Source organism: Geotrypetes seraphini, chromosome 8 (genome assembly GCF_902459505.1).
Source record: "Geotrypetes seraphini chromosome 8, aGeoSer1.1, whole genome shotgun sequence".
NCBI lineage: Eukaryota > Metazoa > Chordata > Amphibia > Gymnophiona > Dermophiidae > Geotrypetes > Geotrypetes seraphini.
Genome location: NC_047091.1, coordinates 187,736,525 through 187,760,260, shown reverse-complemented (window position 1 = coordinate 187,760,260; position 23,736 = coordinate 187,736,525). Strand labels below are relative to the sequence as shown.

The following is a 23,736-nucleotide window of genomic DNA, read 5'->3' as shown; positions in this document are numbered from 1 at the left end:
CATGCTCGTAAACCAAAATACTCGTATATCAAAGCGAAATAATGGAAACTCACTTGGCGCTGCTCCTCCCCCTTTCACAAAGGCCCCCCCCCACATGAACTGGCACCCCCTGCCCGAACAACTTGAAACTATAATAAGAACGTACATTAGAAACAAATAACAAACAATGCTACAATCAATCAAACGCACTGACAAATATTAACTTACCGATACAGGATGGAAATAGGTAGAAATACAATTTATATAGAGAGAAAGAGAGGGAAAGAGGGACCAAAACAAAAGGAAGGGGAACAAACTATAAATAGTCTAGAATAATGTAAAATAAGTGATTAAAAAGTGGCAAGGAACAGATTTCCATTGCCGCCGATCTCCTCCACCACCATCCTGCGGTCAGTCAGTGACCTCAGGTCTTTGTCCCGATACCACTTCTTTTTTCCATCTACACTTCTTCCCTTGGTGCTCTAATCTCCTCCCATGGCTGTCAGTATCACCTCTATGACAACGATGCACAGATCTCCACAGACCAGGGGTAGGAAACTCCGGTCCTCGAGAGCCGTATTCCAGCTGGGTTTTCAGGATTTCCCCTATGAATATGCATGAGATCTATGTGCATGCACTTCTTTCAATGCATATTCATTGGGGAAATCCTGAAAACCCAACTGGAATACGGCTCTCGAGGATCGGAGTGCCCTACCCCTGCCACAGACATTCAGTCCTGGGTTTCAACCTACTCGCCACCATCCAAAATTAAACATGGCCAAGACTGAGCTCCTTATCTTTCCACCTAAACCTGACTCTCCTCTTCCCCTGTTCTTAGTTTCTGTGAACAGTACCCTCAACCTTGGGGTAATCTTCGATTCCTCTCTCTCCTTCTCTTCACATATCCAATAGACTGCAATGTCGCTAAAATCAGACCTTTCCTTTCTGAGCACACTGCCAAGACCCTTATCCATACCCTCATCACCTCTCGCCTAAACTAGTGCAACCTGCTTCTCACTGGCCTTCCATTAAACCATCTCTCTCCCCTTCAATCTGTTCAGAACTCTGCTGGATGCCTCCTATTCTGTCAACATCACTATGCCCACATTACTCTTCTCCTCAAGGCACTTCATTGGCTCCCTATCCATTTCTGCATATAATCCAAACTCCTCTTACTGACCTACAGTGTCTCTCCTCTCTCCTCAGGCACTCCGCTTATCAGATGTCTCTCTTATCTGTACCCTTCTCCTCTACAGCTAACTCCAGACTCAGTCCCTTCTACCTTATTGTAACATATGCCTGGAACAAACTGTTTGACTCAATATGTCAGGCTCCATCTCTGGCAGTTTTCAAATCTAGACTCAGAGACCACTTCTTTGGGGATGCTTTCAATTCCAAACTCCAACCCACCTCCTAAGCTGTAATTCCCCCACCTGAGCACTGTGTATTCATGCACCTTCTTGCCCAGTTTGCCTGTCTTGACTAGATTGTAAGCTCTTTTGAGCAGGGACTGTCTCTTCTGTGTTTTGATGTAAAGCGCTGCATATATCTACTAGAGCTATAGAAATTACTTTTACAAACATAAAACAAGCCAGCAATTATAGTTCTCACATCGTAAGTGGTCAAGGTTGTGGATAAGAATCAACACATCACAATTCAATGAGCCACAAATATCCTGCTGTTCTATTTGGTTAAAGACCACAGAGATTACAAAGGGCATTATCCATCCCAGAGGTATCGCTTTGCATGTTTCAAGTCCCTTAATGACACTTTCCATTTCTCTCTCACTCTGCCTTCACTCTTAATAAGGCTGAGCAAATGGGACTTCATTTTATTGGATTGCCCCGGACTAAAGATATTAATAATTCATGTCGCAAAGGTTTCTTTTGTTTAAGGCCATGCATTACATTAATTCTTTTCAGCGCACTACTTGGCTGAATCTGACAGTGTTCACTGACGATACTGGTATGCCACTAGGCAGGAAAAATGATTGTAACCTAAAATAAGGAACAAAAATGCCGTCAGTCTATCATTCAGGACTTTAAGCCAACCTAAGAAAGAAAAACTCAATCTAAATTAAAATTTTAAGCTTCAAGGTCAGTTTTCCATTGGGCAATTCATTCAGGTGCTTATTATTATTTATTTATAGAACACAGTCTACACTTCTCCCTCCGTATTTGCGGGGGTTAGGGACAGAGCCAACCCGCGAATATGGAAAAATCGCAAATAACTTTTTCTATGTACTTGCCCAGACTCAGAACTAAGTTACATCCTCTCACTTTTCTAGAATGCGATTATCGCTCTAGAGATACAGATAAAAGCACATCTCCCCCCACATCCTCCATTTATTTTCCTTTCAAAGCCTCCCCGGGCAATTACGTCAAGGTGATAACAAATAACGAGACAGGAAAAGTCTGGGATATCTTAGGTTCTGTGGCAGCTGGGATGTAGAGGTGATTGGGGACGCTTCGGGTTTCTTCTTTCTGTCACACTGGCTGAGGGAGCAGCACTTCCGTCGATCTGTCCCTTAAAGAAACGCAGGCAGGCTGTGGTGACAGCTCTCACACTCCACACTTCCCACTTTCAGATCTCAACCCGGGCGACTGTTGCCAGAAGATTTACCAGCACTTCATCTGTGGCTGCGGAGAGACCGACTGCGGTCTATTTCTTTGTCTCTTGTTTACTGGGAAAAAAGCACCAAACTTTTTATCAGCACTCTGGGATGATGTCATTTGGGGGAGGAGCCATCAAGACAAAAACCGTGAATAATCGAAGTCGCAAGTAGTAAACCCGCGAATACTGAGGGAGAAGTGTAGAGGGAAACAAAGTACATGTAATTAGCACTTAAATGGCCAGATTAATCAAATAAATAAGACCATATAAAAATCAGTTCTATTGTTATGCGGTAACAAAGAAAAGAGCCTTCTCATATGGAATACCATACTTAAGAACATAAGAAGTTGCCACTACTGGGTCAGACCAGAGGTCCATCGCGCCCAGCGGTCCGCTCCCGCGGTGGCCCATCAGGCCTATGACCTGTGAAGTGGTTCCTGACCATTTCTATAACCTACCTCTACATCTATCTGTAACCCTCAATCCCCTCATCCTTTAGGAACCTATCTAAACCTTCCTTGAACCCCTGTAATGTGCTCTGGCCTATCACAACCTCCGGAAGCGCGTTCCATGTGTCCACCACCCTCTGGGTAAAAAATAACTTCCTCGCATTTGTTCTAAACCTGTCCCCTCTCAATTTCTCCGAGTGCCCCCTTGTACTTGTGGTTCCCCACAGTCTGAAGAATCTGTCCCTGTCCACCTTCTCTATGCCCCTCAGGATTTTGAAGGTTTCTATCATGTCTCCTCTAAGTCTCCGCTTTTCCAGGGAGAACAGCCCCAGCATTTTCAACCTGTCAGCGTATGAAAAGTTTTCCATACCATTTACCAGTTTAGTTGCTCTCCTCTTGACCCCCCTCAAGTACTGCCATATCCTTCTTGAGGTACGGCGACCAGTACTGGACACAGTACTCCAGATGTGGGCGCACCATTGCACGATATAGCGGCATGATGACTTCCTTCGTCCTGGTCGTGATACCCTTTTTAATGATACCCAACATTCTGTTCGCTTTCTTTGAGGCTGTCGCACATTGTGCTGATGCTTTCAATGTTGTGTCCACCATCACCCCCAGGTCTCTTTCAAGGTTGCTCACCTCTAGCAGAGATCCCCCCCTTTTTGTAGCTGAACATCGGGTTCTTTTTCCCTACATGCATGACCTTGCATTTCTCTATGTTAAAACTCATCTGCCACTTTTTTGTCCACTCTTCCAGTCTCGCTAGGTCTCTTTGCAGGTCTTCGCAGTCTTCCATGTTTCTAACCCTGCTGCAGAGTTTGGTGTCATCAGCAAATTTAATAACCTCACATTTCGTCCCCGTCTCCAGGTCATTGATAAATATATTGAAAAGGAGCGGTCCCAGCACCGACCCCTGTGGAACTCCGCTCGTGACCCATTGCCAGTCTAAGTAATGGCCCTTTACTCCAACCCTCTGTTTCCTGCCTGCCAGCCAGTGTTTGATCCATCGGTGGACATCACCCTGCACCCGTGGCTCCACAGCTTCCTAAGCAGTCTTTCGTGAGGTACTTTGTCGAAGGCCTTCTTTGAGGGAATATCTTATGGCTCCTTCAGGGAACTATTGAAACTTATTCTCTTTCATCTTCACTCTGGATCCATCCAAAGTACAGAATATACAGAACTTTAAAAACCTGTTGAAGCGACATCTTTTTTGCCAGACGACATAAAGGTTTGAGACTATGGGCTCCTTTTACAAAGCCGCGCTAGGACCTTAACTCGCGGAATAGTGTGCTCGAAATTGCCGCATGCACTAGCCGCTACCGCCTCCTTTTGAGCAGGCAATAGATTTTCGGCTAGCGCACACTAATCCGGTGTGTGCGCTAAAATGCTTAGCACACCTTCGTAAAAGGAGCCCTATGTTATTAATGAAAAGGAGAAGATGATAATAAGGTGCTGCTCGTCTATGTATTTTATGGTTTGCATTTCTTGTTGATGGTGTATGTAATTTTGATGTTCTGTATGTAAGTTTGTAACACTTAATACCTGGGTAAGGGTGCGATATAAATGGATAAACAAACGAAAGTCCATTAACGAACGTCTCTAGCTAAATATTGTATGTGAAGCTAGCTTTTCTTGGATAATAAATTGAGGCACTGGAGTGAAACTCAGAACTATAAACTGTTTAATTTTTAATCTTTCTCATTGTACTGTTATTGATATATATATAAATTTAGATTGTTAGTTTAACTATTCTATCTTTCCTTATAATGTAACTATAATACTCATTTTCTTGGATCTTGAGGGTTATTTTTTCTTTGCCTTCGATGTTCTTTACTTTCCATTCCTCCCTCTTATTATATATCTCCATAATGTTAGTGATGTCTTATTTTGCATGCTTAATTAGACTGTGAGCCCGTTCGGGACAGAGAGAGTAGCGCAATGCCTATATTTAGTATTGTAAACCACTTAATACCTATGTTCAAGCGGTATATCAAATGCAATAAATCCAATCCAGTAAGAATTGCCATATGGGGACAGTCTGAAGGTCCATCAAGCCCAGTATCATGTTTCAAACTGTGGCCAAGCCAAGTCCCTATAGCTGGTTAAGTAAGAACATAAGATTTGCCGCTGCTGGGTTGACCAGTGTCCATCGTGCTCCGCAGTCCACTGACGCAGCGGCCCCCAGGTCAAAGACCAGTGCCCTATTTGAGTCTAGCCTTACCTGAGTATGTTCTGTTCCAAGAGGAACTTATCCAACTTTTTCTTGAATCTCTGAAGGGTGCTTTCCTCTATAGCAGCCTCCAGAAGAGCGTTCCAGATTTCTACCACTCTCTGGGTGAAGAAGAACTTTCTTACGTTTGTACGGCATCTATTCCCTTTTAACTTTTAGCGAGTTCTCTTCACCTTGGAGAGGGTGAACAATCTCTCTTTCTCTATTAAGTCAATTCCTTTCAATATCTTGAATGTTTCGATCATGTCCCCTCTCAGTCTCCTCTTTTCAAGGGAGAAGAGGCCCAGTTTCTCTAGCCTCTCATTGTACGGCAACTCCTCCAGCCCCTAAACCATTTTTGTTGCTCTTCTCTGGATCCTTTCGAGTAGTATTTTGTCCTTTTTCATGTACGGCGACCAGTGTTGGACGTAGTATTCCAGGTGGGGGCGTACCATGGCCTGGTACAATGGCATGATAACCTTTTCAGATCTGTTTGTGATCCCCTTTTCGCCGCTGCCACGCATTGTGCAGACGGTTTCATTGACTTGTCTACAAGTACTCCCAAGTCTCTTTCCTGGGGGCTCTCTCCGAGTATAGCACCGGACATCCTGAAAATTAATGCTGGTGCCCAATTAATGCTGGTGTGGATCTAATGCTGGTGTGGATCTAATGCTGGTGCCAGTCATCAAAACGCTGACCATCGTCAACTATTCAACTCAGAATGTTCTTCCATCAACTGCATAGGAAGATACATACTGGCAGCCTGCTACTCTGTTGCAATACTAGTTCCTTTTTCCTTACGAGTTATTGTTTTTGCACTTCCATCATTTCTTCGCCATCAATGTCATTGCAAATACACCCATTAAAACTGTTTGCAGCATTTCATACCATAGAGATGTTCACTTCACTTGTTTATGTTCCCGTTAGTTTTTCATGAATTACAGGTTATTTTAAGAAGGATCTATTTTTAGTTTAATTTTATTAGGGTGCGTTGTCATCCAGCCATCACCTCCAACAGTTTAAGCAGTATCACACTATGGTCAGATGATGTTCGCCCAATAAAACTCAACAAGCTGAATACGGAATCTGAAAATAATCAAGAATCGATTGAAGCATATAATGTATGCACAGAAGACTAAAATGTGAAATGCCTGGTCTCTTTGGATTTGCTTTTTGAATTTATTACTTGTTTCTTTTAAATCTGTGTTCAAGGCAAATTACGGTGAGGTATATGGGTTACTTTCCTGCCGATATAGGTTTACAATCTAAGTTTCGAAAGCCCATGCATCATTCAGTTCCAACTCTTTATTATTATTCTGAATCGATCTGGCATATGACTCATTTATCTGAGCTAAAAGAATATTTGTTCATGATCCTAAGCGCAGGGGCGCATGAGTCCCATCTTTTTAAGTTATGATATCTGCTCTGTCAGTTTCTATATCTGTCACTAAGGTCTCTTTAATCCAGTTTATTTTCTTGATTGCAGAGAGAGTGTAACAGGCTGGTTGGTAGATTCTCAAGTCAATCAGAAGAGGGACTCAGGCAATTGCTAGATTTGACTCCTGCTCCACCTTGCATCATTCAGTATTCCTTACTTAAAGTAATGTTTGCCAGCATTTCTAAAGATAGACCTATTCAGACTGGCTTTTGGGATATGCACAGTGATTTACTTCAGATTTACTATACTGCTAAAAACTGCAAAACAGAACTAAGCGGTTTATAAAACTAGAACAGATAAAAGAATGAAAGTAAAAACCACAAACACACACACACAAAAAAAATTGAGGGGACAGAGAGAAAATAAATGGTCAAATGTGGAGTTTTGTAGGAGTCTTTATTGCTACTTTGAAATCTTTAAAAGAAAGCATGTTATGTCCCAGGTAAATGGAGCTGTGAAATATAAAATGCTCTGTGCTTTCTCATCTCAAGATGGGCCTGGAAGAATGGACAATACGGCATAGTCATACATAATGATCTGGAACCCTGAAATGGAAAGCCTTAAAGGTTAAAAGCAGTTCTATGAATGATTCTTTGCTTAACTGGTAGCCAGGGATGCGATTTTAATAAGGTTGAGACTTTGTGTGTATGAGAGATTTGCAGGCACTAGGTTCCAGCATATGCAAACTTCTTTCATGCACATTCACTATGGATATCCTAAAAGGTTTTTATCCTGTTGTATTCAAATCCGTTTCTCAAAGATAACAGGGACAGTACCTAAGATAGTATGGCATTGAGGGCTTGGGGGAAGATGATCAAGCATGAAGATATGTATCTGAATTTATTTTCCATCTTGGATCATATTTCCTTTTATTGTGGACTAAATGATGAGTTTATTATTTCAATTGTAATGATTAATTTTTGTTATAATATTCCTTTTATCACAGAAGTTCTGTGGGATGTAATTATTGAAAATGTTATAAATAAATAATAAAGAAACACAAAATAAAGCACAAAGGGCCTTCAAATACTAGATAAAACAGTGCTTTAATTAAGAGACTCGATACGGGCTATGTTTTGGCATCTCTGTCCGCCTCAGGGGTCCAAAACGGCTAAGAGACTCCAACGATGTCTGAAGCTCAGCTAAACAAACTGCACCAAAAACCACTGCTCATGCAATTTTGCTTCCGTCACCTTACAGCTCTCCCCTCCCCCCCTTTGTGGTTCTCCTTCTATGTCCGCTTTACTTTTAAATATTGTAGTTCTCCCTACTTGCCTTTTGTTTTTATTGTCAGTATTATGTCTTGTTCAGTTATTCTTTGTTGTTTCCCCTTTTGATTATTCTAAAACGCCTATAATTCATGATAAGTGATGCAGTTTGTTTAGCTGAGCGTCAGACGTTGGAGAATTTTGTTTCGAGTTATTTGGTGGTTCGAACGAGCAAGCTTATTTAAATCGCTGTTTTATTTTGGATATCTGTGGTGAATAAGCACTCTTCTCTTAGCTGTTTTGGACCCCTGATGCAGGCGGAGATGCCGAATCATGACCCATATCAGGTCTTTTAATTAAAGCACTATTTTAGCTAGTATTTGAAGGCCTTTTGTGCTTTATTTTGTGTTCCTTTAATATTGGCACTTAACCGGCCAAATCTTGACGCCGCCCTTGGAATGCCCCCACAAATAGCTGATTTTTAGTTTGGTTCTAGTTTGTAACTGAAAATTAGCGGTTAAATTACTTTGAATATTGACCCCTCTGGGCCCAGCTCCAGAAAGATGCAAATGCTGGAAGGAGCAGAGAGTACTGCGAATTGCTAACAGCTCCAAGAGATTGATGTGGAGAGTTTTCTTGTGAGAAGTCCAGACACCTTGGGTGTGTAGGCCATCGAGGTGGGCTCCCCAGCTTCTGGAGAGATTGGATGGAAGCCTCCACCACTGGAGGTACTGGTGAAGTTCTGAGGTCACCTGTATTGATTGAGAAAGAGACCGGGAGGAGAGATTCCATTGAGGCACTCTGGGATGTAGACGTGAGAACGGAATGATGTGCAGTCGATGCTATGTGCCATAGCAGATTTCGCATCCGATGTGCTGGAATGCATGGTAGGGAGGAAACTTTCTGGCAAAGGCAGATAAGTTTGTCAACTCTCTGCTGAGGTAGAAAAGCTCAAGCTTGCATTGTATCCAAAAGAGCTCTTATGAACTTCAAGTTCTGAGATGGTTAGAGATGTGATTTCTGGTAGCTGACTGCAAATCCTAGTACTGTAGTTCTAATAGACAAACTGTGGATTTGATAGAATGCTAAGCTTGCTGTGATGAGGCCTTGATTAATCAGTTGTCTAGATAGTGAAATGCATGAAACCCGCATGAGCAGAAGATTGTAGCCGCTACCACCAAGCATTTTGCTGACATACTGCTTGTCCTAGGATAAATTAAAATTTCAGAAGCAGAGCAAATAAAAATCCATCTTCTCACCTCACTTGCAGAAGAGAAAAACTTAGAAGATAGGGCAATGCCTGGTGACACAAGGAGGCGGAGCTGAAAAAGTAGATGATGTCTACTGAATTCCCTCGCGGGTGAAGGTACACAACCTACTGGTTCAGGACTCATGTGCTCTTGCACCGCAACAACTGTTCACTAGTACATAGGCTACCAACCTATTTCTCACAGACAAATGGCCAGCTTACAGACAGCAGTGATTTTGGTCCTGCTTAAATGATAGTGTTCACTAGCAAATGTGCTACCCCTATCACTTTACATATGAGCTAAGATTTAAAGAGAGTACCTAAATGAGAAAGGATCAGAGTCCTACAAGTCAAAATGAAAAGTAAATCACACACAGGACAGTCAGTAAAAAAAAGATAACAAAAAAGCAGTTTAATATACATGAATAATGGATGTTTGATTTAAAAGCAGTTTACTCCAATATGATGTAATTTTTGACAATAAGCCAGAAAGACTATCTTGCAGATACAAGTCATTGAGAAGGGCTAAGTAATAAAATGATGCCTGCAAATACAAAGCAAATCGACCTTCATGCTTTCCCAAAGGTGAATGGATGCTGGCACACAAACTTTCCATCTCAGGTGGAGTAGTTATACTGCATAATAGCCAGTAATTTCATTGATTCAATTATTACTCTATAATAGGTCTTCCCAGATACTGAAAGAACGTGGAGGGGGCATAATCGAAAGGGACGTCTAAGTCCGTTTACGTCCATCTCGCAAGTCGTCCAAAGTTAAAAAGAGCCTAAGACACATTTTCAAAAGAGACGTCCAACTTTTGTTTACTTTTGAAAATCGTCTAATTATACGTCCTGCCGATCAGATCGTCCAAACCGCTAAATCATCCATCTTTATACCACATTTCCGTGCAACTTTCCGTCCAAGTCCAAAATGCCTAGAACAAGTCCTGTTGGACATGGGAGGAGTCTGAAAAGTGATGGACTGAACACTCAGACATGGCACCTAAATAGTGGGGTACCTTACAGGACACTGCTGTGAACTTCACAAAAAGGGTGCCATGGCTTCTCCTCACTACAGTTCCCTTATAGGTGACGGTGAGCCCCACAAACCACCTCCAGAATCCCCTAGACCCACTTATCTACCACCCCAATAGCCCTCATAGCTGCAGGGTTTTGGGGGTGTATAAGGGAGTGCACATGTTTCAGTATCAATGCAGTGATTACAGGGGCTTACGGGCATGGGTCCTCCTCTGCATGGGTCCCTAACCCACCTCCAAAATGACTGGGCTGGACGACTAGGCTTTCCTATGCCAGGCGGCCAGGTGATAATGGTCTGGAGGTTGAAATTTAAAGTTGTGAATATATTTCTTATGGGGGTGGTGTGGGTCTGTGTTATGTGTTTGAAGTGCTTATCTGGTGAGTTTAGGTGGGTTTTTGAGACTTAGACCATGTTTTACATGGTCTAAGTCACAACGTCCAAGTTCCGTCTAGGCTCTGTTGTTAAACTTTCGGTTATACATGCTGTATGACTAAGTCTAAGCCGGCCCACATCCCACCCAATTCCCGCCCTTGACAAGCCTCCCGAAACGCCCCGATTAACTGTGGACGTTGAGTGGCACTATGAAGGCCTAGGTCATTTAGAAATATGCCCAAAACCCGTTTTTATTATCGGCACTTGGACGTTTTTGAGAAATGTTCATCCAAGTGCCGACTTAGGCTGATTTTTGGACGTTTTTCTCTTTCGATTATGAGCCCCATACTGTATAATGACTTGTGTGGAACAAAAGTTTTATTCTATTTATACCTGCCAAATAAATTAATCTAGGGGTTGAATGAAAGAATTAATTTGGTTTTAAGGTTAACAGAATTATGAATGCTTATGAAAGGTTGAAGCCATGATGATTGGGCATTATAACGTGTATTAATTTAACCTTTTGGTGTGTTTGTTGAAAAGGATTTCTAGGCATCCAGAACTAAAAACAATCTCAAAACATGAGCATGACAATTTTATCATCTCATTGCCACCTCTGATACGCAGTTTTGGATTAAAAAAGCAAACTAGGTATTTCAAACACACAGTCAACAGACTGCGAGTGAACACATCTAATTTTTGTAAAGCACATTTCAGACTAGAATAGATTTCAATAACAAATACTGTGATAGAATTGCAAAGTGTGGGTGCAAAATGACAATTTGATATATAATAGGACCTATATAGGAGGACCATAATATACCATACCGTACATTTTTCTTCTATACCACAAGTTTCAACTAGGATTCAGTGCAGTTCACAATAGGATTTTGCATAATATACACTGAATATTATGTTGCACTGGTTGCCAGTTTAAGCCAGGATGAGATTTAAGTTATGTTTGGCTATTTGGCCAGGAAATTAAGCTGGTATATGCCAAGCTGCCAATTGAGATCAACTCAGAGAGCTTTTCTGGTGCTAAGACCGAGCTCCTTTCCATCTAAACACACATCTCCCCTCCCCCCCATTCTAGATTTCTCCTTCCACTTGACTGGTCAGCTTGCAACCTCTCTCTACTTCTCTACTCAGATCCAAGTACTATGAAAAATAATCCTCCAACTTCTCAATTTGTTTTTTATACAGACGTATCTCCAATCTGCCCAACTACAAAACGTTAAGGAAAGAACTTAAAACTTTTTTAGTCAAGAAATTTATCAAGTGATCTAACTAAACCCGATCGACCCTCCACAGACCCTGACGCATTCTACATCTATTAACCATATCCGATCCATGGTCAAACCCATGCGGAGTACCACAAGGATCACCATTATCACCAATATTATTCAACCTCTTCATAGCATCCCTCGGCATAACCCTAGACGCCCTAAACACAGTATCATTCAGCTACGCGGATGACATAACTATCATCCTCCCATTAAACAGTCAAGACCCCTTACCCACAAACCACGTGAAAATAATAATGGAAACGGTAGAAAAATGGATGTCAAGTCATAAACTAAAACTGAACACGGAAAAAACCAAATTCCTCCTTCTAGAGATGGAAAAAAAAACCATCTTTCACTGAACTAGAATTAAATACAATCAAGTACCCAATGCAAAACACACTCAAAATCCTGGGAATACAACTTGACAGAAATTGCACAATGCAGTCTCATATCCACAAAATCATCCAAAGAGCATTCTTCACTATGCGTAATCTGAGAAAAATAAGAAAATACTTCAACAAAGATCAATACAAGTTATTGGTACAATCCCTGGTACTAAGTATGTTAGATTATTGCAACAGCCTCTACTTGTCCTGCCCAAACTATATGTTAAGGCAACTGCAGTCGGTTCAGAACACGGCCCTCAGACTCATCTACTCCCTTGGCAAATATGACCACATCACAAACGCATACCTAGACTCACACTGGCTACCAATAAAAGCAAGATCCCAGTTCAAATTCTACTGTCTACTATACAAAGTAACACACGGAACAGCACCCATATACCTAAACAACAGATTACACCGTAACCTATCTCATAGATTAAGGAGAACTCGGAGCCTATTCATTCACCCCCCTCTCAACGGAACAAGACGAAAGAAAATATACGACAGCCTTTTAGCGACACAAGCAGCAAAGATTGATCCCACCATCAACAATCTACTGATAAATTCAACAGACATCAAAATATTCCGAAAAGAAATCAAAACTTATCTCTTCAAAAAACACTTCCCATCATCATAACCCCTCAACAACAATAGAAAATACTCTCATGACCACCACCATCGCAATACATCAGAACCCTGACTTTTATTATTTCTATTCATCACAACAACCTACCAGAATCCTGACTTTATTATATCTACTCATCACAACAACTTATCACAATCTACTATTAGCTTTCAAGTTCCTCCGAAAAACCCAGATTAACAATTGTATCCTGACACATTCTTGAATCTATGTACTGCACCGCTACTGGAAATGTCCAGTCTTATAAATTGTAACCCGCTTAGAACCGCAAGGCACAAGCGGAATATAAATCACTAATGTAATGTAATGTAATGTATTCTCCCTGGAAATGCCCAGGCCAACTCTTGTTGTAAACCGCCTAGAACTGAAAGGTGTTGGCGGGATAGAAGACACCAATGGAATGGAATGTATTTGCCATTCCACTAAAGAATTTTTTTCTCCCACATACGTTCTCTTTCCTGTATTTATTGTAGTTCTCTCCCCTCTTCTGCTCGTTCTTAGTACGTTTATTTTGTGTTTTGTGTTGGTCTGTTTATCATTATTGATTTTAATTTTGTTCTTACCCCTATTTTATTGTTGTAAAACGCTTAGTATTTGATAACCATTCAATCAAATTTACAATAAACTTGGAAAGAGGGAATCCTCATCAAGTGATACAAAAATCTTTTCATAGAGCAAAATATAGCTCTCGAGAACAATTATAGGAATATTGAGAGAAGGATTTGCAAGACAATTTAATAGACTGCATTCTACAACTCTCTTCCATTGCACAAAATTTGGGGAGGAAAATTAAGAGAATTTGGCCTATGCTTCAATGAAAGAATTGCTTTCAAAATGTCGATTGCTTTTTCCAGGAACCTGAATTTAAATAATAAACTTTGTAAGAAAGATGTTTGGACAACTCCTAAGGACAGGAGGGTGGGTCATTTTCGTTGTGGTAAATGTACTGTTTGTGAAAACATGCAAGAAGGGACAGTGGTTAATCTTCCAGGTCGTATCCCTATACCATTAAATACTTATACCACATGTGAAACTAAAAGGGTTGCATATGGAATTGTATGCCCCTGTGATCTTACCTACATTGGTCATACTTCAAGATGGTTTAAAACCAGGCCATATGAACATCGGTCTCATATCACACATAAGAAATGGATTTACTAACATGGCATTGTGTTCAGATGAAACATCAATTTTCCGAATTTAAATGTGTTGTATTGGAACATTCCATTTCAACTAGGGGTAATGTGAAAAGACAACTTTATCAACATGAACAGTGTTGGATATTTTTCCAGAATACACTGTGGCCATCGGGTCTTAATCAGAAAATGGAATGGTATGCTTTTTACTAATCTTGATGATGTCATCCACCGGAAGTAGAGAAACTGGAAATGGATCTGAAGCCTGCTATTTCTTAGAGTGGAGTCTGCCTGTGCTGTTGTGCACAATTGGGATGAAGGATTGATATGAGAATCCCTGAAGAAGCCATGTGTTGGTGAAACAAGGCCTTGTTGGAGAATTTCATTGAGCTCTCACGCTGATATTGACGGTGTTCCGCTACTACAAACTGCTTCACTGGCTGCCAATGGAGACGCAAATAATATTCAAGTTCTCCTGCATATGTTTCAAGCTGGTTTGGGGACTAGCTCCTACCTACCTGCTACCTCACTTCGTACTGTACAACCCTACAAGACAAACCAGAAACTGCAATCTATTTGCATACCCAAGCATGACCGGCTGTAAATACAAAACCTTTCTGGATAGAACTTTTAAGTACGAAGCAAACACACAACAACACTGGTTAGACAACTACATCAATGGAGCAAGACTGACCTATGACGCCTTTAGAAAAGCCATAAAAACTGCCTTATTCGACAGATATATCACCTAAACAGTAACTACACCAACACTAAATCAAATTCTATTATTTCTAACATGTCCACCCCTGCGTATAAGACTAAAATTTGTTCTGCATGTTGTATTTCTCTTATCTCTGCATATTGTAACTCGCTGACTGTCCAGCCCTATTCAATGTAAACCGCCTAGAAATCTCACGACTATGGCGGTATAGAAGAATCAAGTTATTATTATTATTATTATTATTATTAATAAAACTAATGCCCATGAGAAGTGCAATGCAGCTCTAGCATTGGGCACTATGCGTCAGAGCTAAATCTTATATTTCCCTACTTTTTCTTTTGCTATTTTTGCTCTCTTTTGCTTTTTTTTCTCAATTTAAAACTGATCTGATCTTCAATATTGATTTGCACAACATTAGGATAATCTCCTTGTTCGATCCGGACATTTATACGGGTGTGAGTCTTTTGCCAATGACAACAGAAACGCCAGCTTGAAATCACCCGTGATTGCTGCGTGAAAATGATTATTTTTGAGGCTTTTTCTCCACCCTTTTTGAATAATGTGGATCTTCTAGGTAAAAACAAAAAAAACCGTGGATGTTCTGGAAGATGATTTGTTCTTTGTGAATATCCACATCCACAGCTTTCTTTGTTTTGATCGGAATATTGGGTCTTCTTTTTGTTTTTGTTGTGTTTCAGTCTTCTAGGTAAAACCCACTGCTGGTGAGTAACATTTTTGAAACTGGTTGGGATAAATTGTTATTACTGATTTTTTCTTCTTTATTGAGTTTTGTTACTAAAAGATAACAAAATACAGGAAAATAAACAATGTCAAATACAAAACAAATCTAATCAGCCAAAAATGAACATCAATTTCAGTCCACATTAATGGAACCAAATACTACTACATGTTAGTTATATAATGAGAAACAAATTAAAACAAAATAGAGTATTCCTGGCAGGCAAAATAGGCCTCAATCAAATATGTCATGTTTTTATCTTCAACCAAATTAGTATCTGAAACTTTCTTCACAGGTTTATCTTTTAAGAAGTTTTCCAACTGTAATGGATCTACACAAATAAATTTATCATTCCCGTATGTTACAAGGCACTTGCAAGGAAATTTTAGGAAAAATGCAGCTCCCTCAGCCAAAACTTGAGGTTTAAGCTGTAGAAATTGCCTTCTCCGAAATTCTGTCTGTCTGGACACATCCGGAAAAATATTCAATTGTTGTCCACAAAACAGTGCTTTCTTATTTACAAAGTACAATTTAAGAATTTGTTGTTTTTCCATCTCAGATTTAAAAGTTACCAATAATGTAGCATGTTTAGATATCAAATCTTTAGAAGATTCCAGAAATTGGGAGTTGTTCAAGCTGTCTGGTGAGACCAACCTATCATTTTCCCCTTCTTCCCTACTTGAGAGATGTTTAAATACCTATGTGATGTAAATTCGCATGAGTTGAGTCTCTTTCATTTGAAAGGAAACTCTGCAATGAGAGGGCATAGGATGAAGTTAAGAGGTGATGGGCTCAGGAGTAATCTGAGGAAATACTTTTTTTTACAGAAAAGGTGGTAGATGCGTGGAACAATCTCCTGGAAGAGGTGGTAGAGACAGAGACTGTGTCTGGATTCAAAAGGGTCTGGGATAGGCACGTGGGATCTCTCAGAGAGAGAGAGAGAGAGGAAGAGATAATGGTTACTGTGGATGAGCAGACTGGATGGACCATTTGTTTATCTGCCATTGTGTTTCTATGTTTCTAAAAAAGAAACATTAGAACAATAAACCGCCAAAAAACATAATCTCTTTTTCTAGTGCAATAGGTGAGTGATTCTAGACATGTGGGATGTACAAAAGCATTCCCAAAAAGCTAGGGTGGGGGGGACTGTCTTGCCATCATATCCACTCTGTAAAATTTAGCAAACGTGTGCTGAGTGGACCAAGTAGCTGCTCTACAAATCTCTTCAAGGGAGATCACCTAACCTCGTCCAGAGGAGGCCATACTCCTGATAGAATGTGCCTTACCAGCTCCAAAACAGCTTTCATGAATAAAATGAGCTTAATCAAGGTAGCGATGTGGATATATGGAGAAAAATCTGAAAATCCTAGTAACATAGTAGATGACGGCAGATAAAGACCCAAATAGTCCATCCAATCTGCCCAACCTGATTCAATTTAATTTTTTTTTTTTCTTCTTCGAATCCAAAGCTCTACCCGGTACTGTGCTTGGGTTCCAACTGCCAAAACCTCCGTCAAAACTGACTCCAGCCCATCTACACCCTCCGAGCCACTGAAGCCCTCCCCAGCCCATCCTCAGAGTGAAAGCTATCAGTCCTACAGGAACAGTTTTAAACGTTTCATTTGTGTATGGGGAATAATTATATTAGTCGACGTTAGTAATTAATTTCCAGCGTTATATCAATTGTCAGAGCAGTGCCAAGCAGGCGCCTTTCTCAAACACACCCTTACCATCTGGATCACTTCATTCACAACCACATTGCTCTGATTAAGATGTGTACTACCCACTGTCTGATGCTAAATACTTCAGAAGTAAATTAGGAAATACAAGTGAAAGCAGTCAAGGACAGGGAATGCTTTAATATGAGGACATTCACTCGTGAAAGCCAAGCGCACTATTACTTTTCTTGCCTCTCTAAACCAGGATTTCACTGGGGTTTGTGTATTTTAATACAATTAATAAGATAATTTTTTTTAATATTAGTAAGTTTCAGTGGAAAAGAGAAGTAGAACCAAATTTAGCTATTAGAAACCTCTCTTTAATACCTTGTTTCCTTCATTTATTAACCAGCCAACGCTTTTGATGCCAAAAACGGCTTGATTGGTAGAAACATCCAAACTTGTGACTGGATGACCATAGACAGAATGAAGGACAGTGTCGGACTCTCCTGCTTTCAGGACATAAACTATCTCTTCAGCAGCACCAACTGTTATAGGATTTCTGCCAGTGTCTGGAACAATTTGAAGGAAGTTCACCTGCAACAGCACACAAAAATTATTCCTATTTTCATTTCATTTAGAAAGGCTTTTCAAACTGTTTGTGTTTTTAATTCTGAGTTCTGCTGTTGGAAAGAAGGGTAGAAGCAAACATATGTCCAACCATTTCACTAGGTCATGATTGTTTTACCTTTCAAACACAAAAAACAAGAGGACACTCCAATGATTCATTATTTACCCACTTTTACTCAGTGTTTCAAAACTGTTTTAGACATTTACCCCTTCCTTTAGAAAGCTGCGCTAGCGTTTTTAGTGCTGGCTGCCGTGGTAATAGCTCCCGCACTCGTAGAATTCCTGTGAACATTCAAGCTGTTATCGCGGTGGCTGGCGCTAAAAATGCTAGCGTGGCTTTGTAAAGGAAGGGGTTAGAGTGAAAAAATGTTGAATCTGCTGCTAGAGGATGTGGTAAAGCCTGGATGATTATTCCACTTTGCATAGGTTAGACTCATCATTAAATACTAGCCTCATATAGCCATAATACCGTGAGATTATTTCTTTCAACCACTAACTAGCCTCAATTATTGTCAATATCAACTTTACGATTCTACCCCTCTCCCCATAGATAGGCAGCACCTGCAATCATAGCATATACTTAGTATGTGATATACACCGACTTAATCCGTCTCTCTCTCTCTCTCTTTCCTTGCCAATTGAGAGGCACAGACTATGGAAGCCTGGACCACCATTGACCTCACTTCCTAACCTCTGAAGTTGTTCTCAAAGCTCACCTTGAGGTCACTTAAGTTTTGTTTTAATTTGTAGCCATCCTTTCTTCTGTACATAAGAATAACCATATTGGGTTAGACCAGTGGTCGGCAAACTCATTGGTCAAAAGAGCCAAAATCAGCAGTACAACGATTAAGATTTTTTTTGAGAGCCATACCCCGTGCCCGCTTGCGCTATGATGACTACGTCAACTCGACTGACATCCCGCTCACCTGCACGTAGTCAAAATCGATTCGTGGCAGAGCCTAGAGAATGACAGGGGGAAAAAATGTGTCCCCATCCCCACAAATCATCTGATCTCATCCACACAAACCTCGAATACTTTTTATACTGAACTTATTATATTAAAGTATAAAAAGAATCAATATTCTGTACAATTGTCAATTTATAAATCAGCGTCTTCTCCCCACTTCCCTTCAGCGCACGCACATAAAAACAAGCAAGTAATTTTATATCATTTTCATTCTATTCATTCATATAAATTAAAGTCTAAATAATGCCAGTCACATGATTTTACAAAAATAATTCCCTGCACAGTCAAGCCTGCAAGGATTACTAGATGTCTTTCAGCAGCTCCCCTCCCTCCCCCTTACCTTTGTGGCCAGTCAAAATGATCTACCAACAATAAAATTTTAAAAACACAAAGCACACTGTACGCAGAGAAAATGTTAATTATCATTTATATTCCATGAGTTTTCAAAGAGGTCAAGGCAAATGACTTTATGCAATGTTACCTCAGTAACAACTATACAAAAATAGACAAAAATACCACCTCCCTTTTTACTAAACCGCGATAGTGGTTTTTAATACAGGAAGCTGCGCTGAATGCCCCATGCTGCTCTCGACGCTCATAGGCTCCCTGCGCTAAAAACCGCTATTGTGGTTTAGTAAAAGGGGGCCATAGTGCAAAATATAGACAGCATATATAAATTCTCAAAACGGACACATTATGATCACTAAATTGAAAATAAAATAATTTTTCCTACCTTTGTTGTCTGGTAATTTCATCAGTCTCTGGTTGCACTTTCTTCTTCTGACTGCGCATCCAATATTTCTTCCCTTCTTTCAGCCTCCTGTATGCTTCTTCTACTCCAGACCTCATTCCTTCTCCCAACTTTTTCTGTCTCTCTCCATGCCCCCTTTCTTTCTGTATGTCTGTCTTTCTCTCTATCTCTCTCTCTCTGTGCCCCATTTCTTTCTTTCTCTCTCCATGCCCCCTTTCTGTCTGTCTCCCTTCTTTCTTTCTGTCTCCCTGTCCCCCACTTTTCTTTCTTTCTTTCTGCCTGCCCTCCCCAAAGCCACTGCCATTGGGGAACATGCTGCCACCGCTACCGGGGAATAGGCTGCCACTGCCGCCATTGGGGAACAGGCCGGCGCCGAGTTCTAAGCTCTCCCTGCTTCCCTTCCCCACAGGACCAACCAACTTTCACCACCCGACGTCAATTCTAACGTCAGAGAGGAAGTTCTGTGGTGTGTCTCGTGGTATCTGTGATCATAGATTCCATTTTCAGAAGCAGCAAAAGTAGACTCGGGGCCCGGGAGCACAGGCAGTAGCCGTCTGCCCGTGCTTACAGCGTCACGTGACTCCTCGTTATCTACTTTTTAATTTAAGACTTGGATTGGCTACTGCCAAAGGATGCAGGGCTCAGTTGACCTTGGTTTGACTCAGCTGGTATTATGAGGGTGAGAAATAAGGGATTAAGAAGTTTTTATATATAGAAATATTTCACATTTTACTTTGCTTCAAACTTCCTGATGAGCAAGTAATCAAATGTAACAAATATTTAAATAATATAAAACACAGCAGCAGGATTCACTAGGGGCAGGTCATGCCAATCCAATCTTATCAGCTTCTTTGATTGGGTGACAGGAAAGCTAGACTCGGGAGAGTCTCTGGACATAGTGTACTTGGATTTCAGTAAAGCTTTTGACAGTGTCCCACACCGTAGACTATTAAACAAGATGAAATCGATGGGGTTAGGTGAGAAACTAACTGCATGGGTCAATGATTGGCTGAGTGGAAGACTTCAGAGGGTGATGGTCAACGGCACCCTCTCTGAGACTTCAGAGGTGACCAGCGGAGTGCCGTAGGGCTCAGTCCTGGGACCATCCCTTTTCAACATATTCATAAGGGACTTGACCCGAGGGCTTCAGGGTAAAGTAACTCTATTCGCTGATGACGCCAAACTATGTAATATAGTAAGTGAAAGCAATCTGCAGGATAGTATGACGCAGGATCTGCTTACGTTGGAAAACTGGTCCTCGATATGGCAGCTGGGCTTCAATGCTAAGAAGTGTAAGGTCATGCATCTCGGCAGCAGAAATCCATGCAGAACATACACCTTGAATGGAGAAACACTAGCTATGACTTCAGAAGAACGGGACTTGGGAGTAATCATCAGTGCAGACATGAAGGCTGCCAAACAGGTAGAGAAGGCCTCATCCAAGGCAAGGCAAATGATGGGATGTATCAATAGAAGCTTCGTTAGCCGCAAACCTGAAGTCATAATGCCACTTTACAGAACCATGGTGAGACCTCATCTGGAATACTGTGTGCAATTCTGGAGGCCACATTACCGTAAAGATGTGCTTCGAGCTGAGTCAGTCCAGCGGATGGCCACTAGAATGGTCTCCGGACTCAAGGGTCTCTCATACGAAGAAAGACTGGGCAAATTGCAGCTCTATACTCTAGAAGAGCGCAGGGAAAGGGGTGACATGATAGAGACATTTAAGTACGTCACAGGTCGTGTCGAGGTGGAAAATGACATATTCTTTCCCAAGGGACCCTCGGTCACAAGGGGGCACCCGCTCAAACTCAGAGGAGGGAAATTTAGTGGTGACACCAGGAAGTATTTCTTCACAGAAAGGGTGGTGGATCAGTGGAACAAACTTCCGGAGCAGGTGATCAGAGCCACCAGCGTGCTCGACTTTAAGAATAAATGGGACATCCACGTGGGATCCCTGCGAGGGTCGAGTTAAGGAGCTGGGTCATTAGCACTCAGACTTAATGGGGTGGGTCAGTAGAGTGGGCAGACTTGGTGGGCTGTAGCCCTTTTCTGCCGTCATCTTTCTATGTTTCTATGTTTCTATGAATTTGAACAATAAACCATAATTAAACAGGTAACAAAGTCACTGACTTACCAGCTTTTGGACTTCAAAGTGTGCCAAGGATTGCCAGTAGCCTTTATCATCAGGGCATTCCACTCTGACTTGGAAACCAGAAGCACTTGCAATGGCTGTAGTGTAAGATCCAAGTGCCAAAGCTTGTATTCTTTGGTTGTGCTGGTAGTGGTGAACAGGTTCCCTTCCAACTAGCAAGCTCCAAACATCAATAGTGCCTCCAAAGAGAAAACACACCAAAAGTGATTGTTATTAATTTACAACTGTATTGGATCAGATTATTCTTAGGACTTCAAAAGTTAACACACCTGCCCTCTTCTTACCTCCTCTAAAATTGGATGCTGAAAAGACAGTCATGGTGGCTGATGCAGATAAACAGAGTGACAGGGAACTAGAACAAATCCTGACAACAGAATGACCTCAATGGGCATAACAGAGTAGATTATATGGGCCATCCTTGCAATCTTACCCAAAATATTTAAAATGCCAGTCAATGTTGAATTCCAGATAGTGTGTACCAGGTCATACCCAGATACCTTTGCTGAATGTCCAGGTATAAGTTACCAACTGGCAGTTATTTGGGTACCAGCAATATTCAAACTGGTACCTGTGTAAATTCCTGGATAAAGTTGACAGCGTTTTGCTGTTCTGTCTTTATCTGGTACCACTGAGGTCTGTAAGATAAATAAGCTAAGCAAGACTCTATATGTGATTTACTGTGATGGTTTGAAGTTGAGTCTTGAAAATAGAGAAAAGAATATAAACTGATCTGGCTGTCTAAATAGTTCCTTGGTTAGCATACTGAACATCATTGCTAAGTAGGAAACTGGAAATTCTGCCCAGGCTCTATCTCCAGACCACCCATGCACTACCCGAATAGTTCTGAAATGGTCTATACAGATTTTCAATGGCATTATCCAGATAATGCTGCTGAAATTATAGATAACATTTATAGAGATAGGAGCTACTCCTACATTAAGAAGTGTCACTTATTATTGACCTTTAAAATTAAAATTAGAGAAGTTTTATCAAAGTTATCTTCTATTAGACAGGAATGTTATGTGGGTTTCCAGACCAACTCCATATTCTTCCCAGGGTTCTCCAGAATATATTCTTAGGCCCTGGGTTGGGCCCAACCCACTCTGCCTTCTGCTTCTACTAGGAACCACAAAGAGTCCAGCAGAAAGCAAACCAATGCATACAAAGCAGGAGAGCGAAGGAAGTGGGATGGGACAATGGACCTTCTGCCAATCCAAACAAGACAATGGATCAAAAGGAGCCAACAGGATATTGTAAAGTTGTTTATTAATGTCCAAATAAAACAATCAAGACCCAACATACTACTGTATTTCAGTGTGAAAGACATGCCTGCATTAGGGGTACTGAAAACTAAAGTCTTTTACACAAAAGGACGATGTTTTACACGTGTGAATGCACAATTTGGCTCAACAAAATGAAAAATCTCCAGAGTGTGGTCCTTTTGTGTTGGTTTTGTTTGGATTGGTGGGAGGTCCATTGTCCCATCCCACTTCCTTCGCTCTTCTGCTTCTATTACCCATGCTTCATCCAACTGCTTGCCAGGCACTGGGAAGGTTTGGAGCTCATCTTCATTTGCCTTCCAGTGTTCATCAGGGTAATACCTGAGGCCACTTCTATCCACTTAGGCCTCCACTCTTGCTACCCTGTACTACATCTAGCCATTTGGGATAAGGTGTGTGCCATATCATCTCATCCTAACAAGCATGTAATGTTACTACTCTTTGGGTTTTGGCCAGGTACCAGTGACCTGGATTGGGCACCATGAGAATGGGCTACTAGGCTTGATGGACCTTTGGTCTTACCCAGTAAGATTATTCTTATGTTCATATTTACCCTTCTGTTTCCTTCGGTCTGTCGCAGTATATCGATTTTTATGTTCTTATTGGCAGGATTAGAGAGTCTAACAGTTGGATCCTTAAATTTGGGGGGAATCAATGTATGCTTCTAAACTGACAGAAATTGGCCATTTTTAAGACTAGTAGCGATCTAGTGTGAAGATATGGTTTAAGTGTACTACAGAAATATTGATTAAAGTGTATTAGAGAAATGTTTGATATAATATGAAGGAATGGGATCATGTGGAACAGAATTATTTTTATATTAAGA

General features: G+C 41.0%; 1 protein-coding gene across 1 annotated transcript in view; it reads right to left on the bottom strand.

Annotated features, from left to right (window-relative positions):
• Positions 1–23,736, bottom strand: part of LOC117365387 (F-box/WD repeat-containing protein 8-like) — a 227,196-nt gene that overhangs the window by 39,876 nt on the left and 163,584 nt on the right. The window contains exons 6-7 of the mRNA XM_033955782.1: positions 21,613–21,809; positions 17,515–17,724 (exon numbers count right to left, since the gene is read on the bottom strand). Coding sequence (XP_033811673.1) covers positions 17,515–17,724; positions 21,613–21,809 — 407 coding nt within the window. The remainder of the gene's footprint in view (positions 1–17,514; positions 17,725–21,612; positions 21,810–23,736) is intronic.